The following is an 11,402-nucleotide window of genomic DNA, read 5'->3' on the forward strand; positions in this document are numbered from 1 at the left end:
TCTCTCTTGTAAATGGCTTTGCTTCCAAACTGCCACTTGGGCTTGTGGCCACCACCATCCCAGGCACACGCTGCCAGCACAAACATCAGCGAAGTGCTGCTTGTACAGACACTGACTGGGGGTTTACCTGCAATAATTGCATTAGAATAATTTTACTCAAGACTGTGAACACAACACTTGTTGACAGTTTAAGCAATTTTTACTCACTCTGTCTGGAGAAGAGTGCCTCTTATGATAACTATATAGTATTCTGGGGTTAATATGCCATGGTGCATTCTAAAAGTATGACAGATATTGAAACACACTGGCACTCTGGGATTAGCCAAACTAACAAAATTTCCTGATTTCTTTTTTTAGTATCCATTATTTCATGTGACTATTTGTAAATCAATACCATTAAAAAAAAACACAAAACAAAACCCAAACAACTTTCAAGCTCAAACATACAATATTGCTGAGCATTGCTATATTAACAATTACACATATGGATAAGCTGCTCCAGATAACCAGCAAGGAGCCAGCAACGTGGCTATGGAGAATTTGAGAGAACACAACCAGAATCACCACTGGGTGCCATACAAATACTACTAAGAGAGGAAAAAACATTTATTTCTCTTCAGCATATCTTCTATTTTTCTCTGTAGCCTGAAGTCTGCTCCCCTTTGCTCAGGATCTCAGAAGGGTATCCCCCATCCCAGGGCATGAAACTTAGTATTTACTTCTTCTGTAACATTCTTCCTATAGTTATTCTGTAATCTTTTCTGATTCTCAAATTACCTGATAAAAGAGGGCATACCATTGTTAGGAATTTGCAACTGTAATTGTGATGTTGAAACATAGCAATTACTTATATTCTGGAGTCATAAAATGAGTCAGTAGCAGAACCAAAACCAGAACCTCAGGCTCAGGTCAGTGCTCTGTCCCATGCTGCATTCAAAGGACACTTCTCCTTTTGTCAGTCTTGCCCGGTGACTGCCCACCATCCCATCTGCTTAGCTATCATGAGGTGAGCATGAAGAAGAAGCAGGTGCAGACAACAGCCTGGGCACACAGGGCAACTGATACACTTTATACCTTCTGACCAAAGGAGAGGCCACAGGACAGTGAAGTTTTATTAAAACTACATTCCATTTTTACTGCTCTCTTCAACTTTTCTTTAAAGGACAGAATACAAAGAGTTTACACTTTCGCTTTCACTTTTTTTTCATGTGTGAAAATTACTCTCCTCAAAACCACCCTGCCATTAACTGACAGAGAAGGTCCACGTGGCTGCGGCTGGACTGCTCCTGGTACCTTGGTGGATGGACTGGACGGAGACAGCTGCCTGGGCGATCTCTGCACTGCAGGCATCTCACTGAGGGGGCTGGGGACAAAGCCTACGTCTCCTAAGCACCTTTTTTTTCCATCTGAGTTTATTCTGCTAGATGAAGATGCATCACAGTTTTTGTGGTTTTCAAATTGATAATAAATAATGTTATAAGGTCAAAAACATCAGAGGCATCTCTGAGCTTAACAGGTGCAAAATTCAATACACCAATCCATTCTGAAGATAAAAATGTTAACGACCATTTCATAGTCTAAGTAATGAATATAAATTTTCTCCCTAAAACTGATTATATTTCCTGAATCAAAACTGCTCAGACTTTGCTCTCTGTCCAAGCATAGTTCTCTCCTGCTTCATTTAAGGTTCTGGAAACTGAAGTTACTGGCCTTTCATGTGCAGCTGTCACTTAGCAGAGTAACCTCGGAGGTATTCAGATTCTTTGCTCTATTACTAAAGACAGCAAAAGATTATTTCCACCTCATTTTCAACAAAGGTCTCACTAGGTTTATTACTATACACAAGGAAGATGTTCCCGGATTATGAAAATTGTGAAAAATCTTAAAATAGTTTCAAAAAGATGTTTCATTACCTACAACAGGGCAGAGCCAGTTTTACCTGTGAGAAATCCTGAACTACCTGATTGATTCTGCTACGATAACAATTACAAGGCAACATCACTAACGCAATAAATTTTTTTTTTCAAAAACAGCTTTCTTATGTTTACTGCAATGATATAATACTGAGTTAGTTAGAAGTGCAATATTTGTTATACTGTACAGCAAAATATAGACAAAGTAAAACAATATATGGGATAAATCTTTTATATGTATCAATGTTGAGATGGTATGATTGATGATCATTCAAAACTTAGATATGTGAATATAAAATAACTTATATGATGGTCATGTAAAAAATCAAAAATTAACACGTGAAAACCCCTTTTAGGGATCATTAAAGAACAGAAAACTGCAAAACATTGTAAACATGCATATGTAATACAACTTTCAAGCCTTCATATCTATGTTACTGAAATTATATCTATCTGTAGTGTTGGCACCGTATCTTTGGAAAGTTTAACAGCAATATATACATCAACCTTTGCACTAGCATATTGCTAAATCAAGGAAACTGCTATAAACTTACTTCATTTAAAAGCAGTCTTACTGAAAGAGAGGATTAAACCCAGTATTAGATACATACAAGAGAGAAAAAATAAATCACAAAACTACATGGTTCGTTTTGAAAACTCAGTTGTTCTACTAATGTTTGTAGAATCAATAAACTTATGTAGCAATCCCTTTGCCTGCATGCACTCAAGCCTTTCTTTCACTGAGTATTGACACTGAAGTAGGAACCATGTCTGAATAACATCTCATAGAAATAATTTAAAACCATTTTCTAAATTACCAGAATAATGACAGAAAGTCAGACTTGTTGACGCATTTTATTGTGAGATGGGGAGTCTGGTAAAAAACTAGAAAATGACCATGATGTAACAAGGAACTTAAAAATGAAGTTTCAGATTTGTAACATACATACATGAATACAGGAACAAATTGGCACAAAAATGTTAAACATTGTTCCCAACACTGTTTATAAGATTATTCTAATTTGGCTTACTAAGGAAATGAGAGTTTTATGGTTAGACTAATCTCTTAATAAAACTGCAGAGCATCATGCTATTAGTCACACAGTGAATTTCAAAATTTAAGAGCTTTATATTAAAAACTGGGTAAAGGTAAAATGAATTGATTGCAATTGTAAAATTAATACATTCCCATTTTAATTCTTCTGTTCTACAGTCCAAGGCAAGTATAAATGTTAACATAACACTGTTAAATCAAATCTCAATGCAAGAGAACCGATTGCATCTCTACTTTAAATCTTATCAACTTTCCAAATTTTCATACTAAAATATATTATTGTATTAATACAAACTACAGTATTATACACTACACTGTGTAATAAATAAAGAAATATAAAAATAAGACACATAAATATAAAAGTTTTCTAAAACTAAAAAGGTACATATGTCAGTAAGAAGGGTATTAATACTGCCAGGTTTGAAGACATACAGTACAAAATGTTGCACAGATCTATAAACTAAAAGAAATAAAATAATACTGATAGGTAAAAATCAGCTAACATTGTTAATAAATGGGGTCCATAATAACTAACATTTGAAAATACTTATGAGCCAGATAACATGTCATGTATGTGTCTGAAATTAAAGTAAACCAATACAGCAATAAAGCAGATTAGAAAATTTCCCTTGTAATTATTGTAGAGAAATTCTGCAAGTCAGGTATTAACCCAAAATACCACCAAATAATTAAATAATGAAATATACCAGTGTTCTTACTTCTCTGATGGCTGAGTGTTTTCTTCCCCATGATTAGTTTAGAAGTTTGATACAAATCAACAAATGCTAGTTATTGTAGGCCACACATTGGATAAAGGCTGCTTAGAGCCTTTGTAATACTGATAAATGGCACTTACAGCACACAGGTCTTGCATAAGGCCAAAGGAGATACAAAGCTTCATATCATATCCTTCATATTGTTACTACATACTCAAAACACAATTACAAACACTGATTTTGACGACTTTGCTGTCCTTACCAGTATTAACACTGTTAGTCCCTGCAATCAGAACTCAACGACAATCTTTTCAACTACATTTTTAATCACATGAGTAAGAAACTTCAGTTCTTCTATCATCTGCTTTCTTAAGGCTAACAATACACTTTAAATGATAATATGCTCTACTACAACATCTAATGTCACAAACCGCTACCTTCTAGGTTGAATTTACAAAGGTAGCCAAGCACTGTTTGCAACTGCATTACAGGTTTCTGCGAAAGGGAATTTTGTAGTGCAGAAGTTCTCACATTTTAAAACATAAGAAAATACTGAAGCGGATTTAGGAAATGTTTTACCATAAAAAAAAAAAAAAATCATATAAATCTCTCCCAATTGTACAGCTTAAAAATTAATCAACTTAAGAATGAAAATTAATACTGATAAAACAAACAATGCCAGATGCTTGTCTAATAAATCAGGTTTCCTACAACCTGTTAAATCTTTTCTTCCAGAGTCACTGTATTTTTCTAATCTGCTTCATGTTATAAACTTGTTCCTAACTTTGAAAACTGTGTGAAAAATTACTAAGTTTGAGGTTCAGGCACACCTGGATTTCTTTTTTTTTTCTTTTTCTTTTTTTTTATATATATATTTTTTTTACACAGTAGTGAACAGAAATCACAGTATGCAGGCTACTGCGTTTCCATGAAAAGCATGTATAATATAGAACGAACTTCATTACCAATTTTTTTCCTTATAAAAAAACCTATCATTTAAGCTTTATTTGTTTGTTTCTTCTGACACCTGCCCGTTATTCTGTATAACTTCTGGTTCTGCACTGCTTGCTTGATTTACAACTTCATCATTCTTGTTACCTTCAGTTTTCCCTTCCTCTTCTTCTTCCTCCTCTTCTTCCTCTTCTTCATCCTCTACTTCTTGTAGTTTGCTACATTCTTTTTCTTCCTGAAGTCCTTCTACCTCTTTTTCTTCCTCCTCCTCTTCCTCTTTTTCACTGTCTTCCTCTTCTTCCCTGGTTAGACTCTCTCTCTCATCCGAGTCAATCTGCGATGGGGATGCCCTGGCACCAGCATGCTCGTTATTGAGGACCTCCTGGCCTGCCTCCTCCTGTTCCGGGCTGTCACGCTCTTCTGCCTCTCTCTTGCAATATGAGTAGCGATGATTCATGTGTTGAGAGTAAGACCCCGAGTGTGAAAACCGCTTTCCACATTTGTCACATTGGTAGGGTTTTTCCCCAGAATGCAGTCGCATGTGTTCGATCAAATGGTGTTTGTGTTTAAATGCTTTTTTACAGATTCCACACTCATGAGGTCTTTTACCTACAAAATAAAGGAAACAATTGGACATCTTGTAGCTCAAGTTTTAAAAGTGTATACTGTTGTTTTCCTCATAAAATGCTGTTGGTGAACATATTACCAACAATTTAATAACTTGATTTAACAAGGCATTTTACTCCATGTATTCTCAGCCTGGGTTTCTCACCTGAGCCCAAAGGACAAGGGTACACTGCCACAATTACAGGAGTAATTTCTAAGTTATTTAGGAAAACTGAACACAGAAGAACAAAGAGATTCTCAAATGTAACTTTTATCACCAAAGAAGTGTGAATATAAGTAAATTAGAAAAGGAGACATTTTTCTTGCAGTAAACATTGTTTCAACCCAAAACCATTTTAATTTTTCTACATAGATGGAAATTTTAAATCAATTAAGCTTTTATGTTGGTTTTTGTGTACCAAGTTCTTCTTCTATATTATAGGTAAAAGGAAAATCTCAGATCTAGGCTGGCACAGGTAAGTGGCTTATGCACAAGACTCGCTGACTACACATACGTTAACAAGAAAAATCTGCTTTGTTGACTTAGTCCTTTTTGCTGTTTTCCAGTTTTCTACCTTGATGCTTTGTTTTTAGAGTCTCTTATAAACACAGCAGGAGCCTAGTAATATTATTTTGATTTCAACACTCAAAGTTGTTACACAAAACAACTTCGCACAGTCTTAACCCAGACACAAAAGATACAGAGAGTAAGACAGCAGTTTTCTGGTCACAGTATACAGATGATCAACACCTCCACGTCAACTTATGCCAAAGAAGTTGCGGGGTGGGTGCCAGTCTCTTCTCCCAGCTAACAAGTGATAGGATGAGAGGAAACAGCCTGAAATCGCACCAGGTGAGGTTTAGATCGAGTATTAGGAAAAAATTCTTCAACAAAAGGGTTGTCAAGCACTGGAACAGGCTGCCCAGGGAAGTGATGGAGTGACCATCCCTGGAGGTATTTAAAACGTGTGCAGATGTGGTGCTTAGGGACATGGTTTAGCGGTGGACGTGGCAATGTCAGGTTTACGGTTGGACTCAATGATCTTAAGGGTCTTTTCCAACTTAAATGATTCTATAATTCTATGATTCTGAACACTGCACTTAATTTAAAAGTAGAGTGGAAAGAGCAATTGTGTTATGAAAAGGAGGAGTTAAAAGAGTCTCAGGACAGGAAAGGTATGAAAATAGTCTTAACAAATACAACCTGAGAAACTTGATCAAGTGGGAAAGACAAAAGGGATTTTTTAATCTTTTTAATCTATATGTGAGATGAAATTAAAACATTAATATGTAGAATAAACAAAAAAAAATTTTAAAAAGAAATTTTTTTTTAAGACCTGACACAAGAAATAAGAGAGCAACAGCTATTTAAAAAAAAAGACTAAAGATGCCAGGACTGGAGCCAAAAGAAACAACTACGAGACATTAAGAATAAAAATCAAAACCAAAAGGGTGTTCTTTTGGGGTTAGATTCCATATCTAAAGAATGGCTGTTAACTTCAAATAATTATGAATGTGGGTCCATTTGAAAATCCTTCACTCTAGATAGATACAGTCTTTCACATCATACACATACGTAATCCTTTATTCTTAATCTGTAATTTTAATTTTTAATTTTTCTTAATTTATAACCAGGCAAGGTAAACTAGAAGTAATACATCCTTGATTACAGGCTGTGGCTCGCAGATAATTGTTCATGAGACAGACGGAAGAAACCCCCCTTTTTCTATTCAGGGTTTAGGTCTTCAAATTTAAAGAAACATAGAATTGCAGTTCTGGCAAACAAATATACAAAACATAGGTTTCTAATAAGAAACTTCTATTACACGTCCCCCTACACTTTCCGAGATCTGGATTCCAGTTGAGATTATCAGTTACACAATACCAATCAAATAATGACCTTAAACTGCTTTTTCTAGTACATACCTGTGTGTTCATACTTATGTCTCAATAACGAGCTGCTCTTCTGGAATATTTTGTCACATAAATCACAAGCATACATCCCATTTTCTGTCTTTCTCATCTTTTTCTTTGGGGGTGTTGAATCTGAATCATTTTGATCTTCTACATTCGATACTCCTTCTGAGCTAGTGTCTTGCCTTTCATCCTTAAGAAAAATTACGAAAAAGGTTGAGTTCAATAAAAAAAAAAAATGCATTGATGCAGCACACAATTTATAAAACTTAAGCTGAAGCTGCACTGTTGTTTTCATTCAATTCCATAAACAGCCAAACAATTGTTTAGACTTACAGAGTCAAAAAAATCTTTCATTGCATCGCTCTGCTTTGCAGTCCCTGCCACCATACAGATGCATAATTCTGTCTTTAATCACATCCAAATTTGACTGTTGGCCAGGTCTAAACTACACTGACACTTCATGTTTTAGGGTTCATAAAATAAATGTGATGTTAGGAAGGAAAAGAAGATTACAGACCTATAAAGTACCTCAGTAAGTTGGAAGAGCAAATTCAATATCTAACTGCACTTTTCAACTAATGTATGTTTGTCACCCACATTTTGCTCCCTCATGGATTTTAAGGAAGTTAAGACTGCAGTTTTTGATGAAGTTTTCACAATAAGCTATTTAAGTTATCATTTGAATCTGCATATTGACTATCCTCTTCCTGCTAAAAATACCACAAATCCTACTTAACCTAAAATTTGGGGGATTTCAAATGTTTAACTAATAAAGAGTTTTTAAAAATCGTCACTGTAGTAAGTATTTGAAGTGAAGCTCACCTGCAAGAAGCACAGTATTTTCTACTAATATCAGCAGTATCACCACACACAGAATTAATTTTATCATATATTATTAAGTCTGAATAGAAAAATGTAGGTATTAGGTACCTCAAATGTCATCTGTTTCATAAACTTCAACATATAAGCAAGCATGTAACTCTTCAAGGCTCCTCAGTCTCTGGCTATACCAAAACCTGCCCAAAATGCTGAACAGCCAATTTCTAAGATTTAATTAAAAATGCTCAGTCTTTACGCAAGCCCCTTCTCTGTTGTGCTCTGTCACTATCTCAACATGCCCAGGTGTTTCTCAGCAGGACTGACTTCGATTAGATCACATCTGGATGTACCCAGGGGGAAACAGGGCAGGATACAGGAGTGGCAGATGAAGATAAATACCTGCCTGAATTTCAGTAGAGAATACATTTGAATTTTGTTTAAAGTGCCATTATGGTGCAGGATGAATTCAGCTACTCTGCAAGCCAAAAAAGCAGAGCAACATGAAGGGAGTAGCCAAAAGTTCCAAAGAGTTTATTTTCTGGATGTGGGGAAAGAGGAGATATGGAGCCAGCAAAAAAGACAAGCCATATCCTTAATTCGGTTTTTGATCAGGAGAATTAGACTGTCTTTAAAATACTGAGCCCTAATGTCCTACAAGACACTTCTGAATGACCGAATATGGTGAAGAACTGACCTGTCCGTGCACAGAACTACACAGTTTCTGTCAGTCTGGACTCAGGCTGCCTGAGCTAACTAGCTTTGCAGAGGACCTATTACCCATTATCAATCAAGCCGAATAAACCTGATAGCTTATATTTACATTTTTATTTAATTTGTCTTGACAGTTTTTTGTTGGTTCAGCATGACAGAATGACTACATCATACACAACATACAGGAATACAGGGACCGCAGTACCTGATTTCCATTGGCTTGGGTCTGTTTTGGTGGTGTTTCCTGAACTGCAGGACTAACTGTAGTCGAGTATGTATAAGCCACCTGTGGAATCAAAATGGTTTGCTTATTGGCAGCGAGAGCTCTCAAGCATGGAACACTGTTCTGGTCAGCAATGGCAACAATTGTAGGTAACTGGGCAGTGACTGTAGGTATAGCAATATTTATGGGATTGGCACTTGGTGGGATTACATTTACAATAGGATCAGAGTCTGTAATACTGTTGTCCTTTTGTGGTTCTTTTTTTGCACAAGTTAAGTTCAAAGGTTCTTCTTGGACAGAATAAACACTGTTCTGGTAAACACTAGTTATGGTAGATCTTTCCAATAGTTCTCCATGTTGCTTTGGTAGCGAAAGGTCAAGAGGTTCAATTTGTGGCTCTTCTTGTACACCCTCTGCCGTGTACGTATAACCCTGTGAATTTCTCGACGAAGAAAGGTTTAGTGGTGATGGGGATGGCGTGCTACTGCGTGAACCATTCAGAGTTGATCCCCCTGGTAAAGTCTGAGATTTTGTTGTATTGACAGGATTTTGTGAGCTATTTGTGCTGTTCTGGGGTTCGCTTACGTTTGTAGTTGCTGCTTGATCATCATTATCTGTGGGACTGCTTAACTTAACTTGTTCAGGAGAAGATGGTCCAGAAGACTGCACAGAAATTTGTCCAGCTTGCATTTTTTCAAACCACTTTTTTACCACATCCAGTGGTAGGTTTACTGAATCTGCTATTTTTGAAAGCTCTTCTGTGCTCGGTTGTGCATTTAATGCATAATACGCTTTTAGGAGCGATAAAAGGTTCTTTAAAGGTGGCTGACCAGGAGATAAGTTGTTCTCCCCAGTTTCTGATGGGACAGGGGAATCGGGCTTCTCAGCTTCTGTTCCACTGGGCTGAGGAAGCTGAGGAGGATTTTTTGTTTCATAGTGCTTTAATTCTTGAAGTGCATTAAGATCTCCTGGACAGTCATCACAAAGAAGACAAGTGCTATCATTGCTCTCTCTTTCAAAGTTCTTATCTTTCTCAGACTTCACTGTAAGATCTTCTGGTAATTTTTCGTTTTTGCAACTATTTGTAGGAACAGAGTTTTCTTTTTTTAGATTTTGTGGAACAACTTGAAGTTGACTTGGCTGCTCCAAGCTGTAGTTGATGATAATTTTGGTTGTCCCATCTTGGTCAACCAAAGGAAGACTGATAGCTGAAATGAGGGAATGGCCAGCTTGTTGTATAGATGCATTGCTGATTGTTTCTTGTTCTTTGGATGCAAGGTTAGCATGATTGTTTTCCAATACTTGCCTTATTACATTACCATCCACTGCCACTTTAAGTACATTTTGAATGTCACTTAAATTGATGCTTATGGGAGACACCAGACCTACTGTTGGTAGAACAACAGCTTGCACCACACCCTGAGGAGAATTGGTTGCCTGCAATGGGCTACCACCACTAAAAACCCCATTCTGCAAAGGGGTTGAACAATTAATTCCTGAAGCAACCACTATGGGCTTGAATTCATAATCCACAGGTTCAGTTTTAATTTGGTTAACAGGAAGTTGCTCTTGCAAGGGTTTATTTTCTATCTTTTGTCTTATTTGTGGTCTCGCTGGGCTACCTGGTGATGCAGAAAGGGAAGGGGAGGAGCACTGAGACGTCTTGAGACCTGATCGGGCTCGACCATTCACGGGCATCAAACCAATACACTTCTTACTGCTTATGTGTGAACTGTATGAACCAGAATGGGAAAAACGTTTCTTGCAGTTTGGGCACTCATATGGCTTCTCTCCTAAAGATAAAAAAAAAAAAAGAAAAAAGGCATATGCAATAGTTTACTAGGTTACAGAGTGACTTCATCAAGCAATAGCAACTATAACAGAACACATCAAAATGACCTCTCAAAGAGTCCCAGGAGAAAAAAAAAAACCTTATACAGGGAATTGAACAGTAAGGTTAATTATGTCATCTACAGCTCTGATCCTAGAGTCCTTTAATAAGTTTGTGATCCACTAGTAGATGTAGGATGGAGCCCACATGATCATGATATGTTCCAGTATTTCCCATAAATGAGTCTATATGATACTTGCAGATTTCACTAAACTCCATTCAAGTTAACTTCAGAAGCTGCATAAACTACTTCAGAATGGAAAAAAAATTACAATATGATTAAGTAAAGAAAAAATGCCATAAATGCAAATCATAATTCTATAAGGAGCAATGCATATTTTATTGTAGCAAACTCAAAATGTAATATATCCATATCTTCCTACAATACTCATCAGATGAAAACCAGGCAAAGTTTAAGTAAAGGGAAACCAGATACATGTAGAAGACAGATGTATATTTGCCTTCAGAGATTCAGGTTAAATTTCCAGGAAGAGTCATACAACCAAGCAATCATTATACCCCTAGTAAGAGCCGGCTTTTTAGGGGGTCTGTGTGACAGAGGAAAAAGAAAGAGCCGAAACAGCTGGCTTGCTTCTGATTG

At 36.6% G+C, this 11,402-nt stretch overlaps 1 protein-coding gene across 1 annotated transcript; it reads right to left on the reverse strand.

The window, feature by feature from the left end:
- Window positions 1-2,757: 2,757 nt before the first annotated feature.
- Window positions 2,758-10,703, reverse strand: ZEB1 (zinc finger E-box binding homeobox 1; the record flags this gene model as incomplete). The annotated part of the gene is made up of 3 exons (XM_010080849.1): window positions 2,758-5,243; window positions 7,167-7,347; window positions 8,893-10,703. Coding segments are annotated over 3 exons (2,549 nt in total), but the record flags the coding sequence as incomplete, so codon positions are not given.
- Window positions 10,704-11,402: the final 699 nt, after the last annotated feature.

Source organism: Pterocles gutturalis, unplaced genomic scaffold (genome assembly GCF_000699245.1).
Source record: "Pterocles gutturalis isolate BGI_N339 unplaced genomic scaffold, ASM69924v1 scaffold43899, whole genome shotgun sequence".
Taxonomy (NCBI): domain Eukaryota; kingdom Metazoa; phylum Chordata; class Aves; order Pterocliformes; family Pteroclidae; genus Pterocles; species Pterocles gutturalis.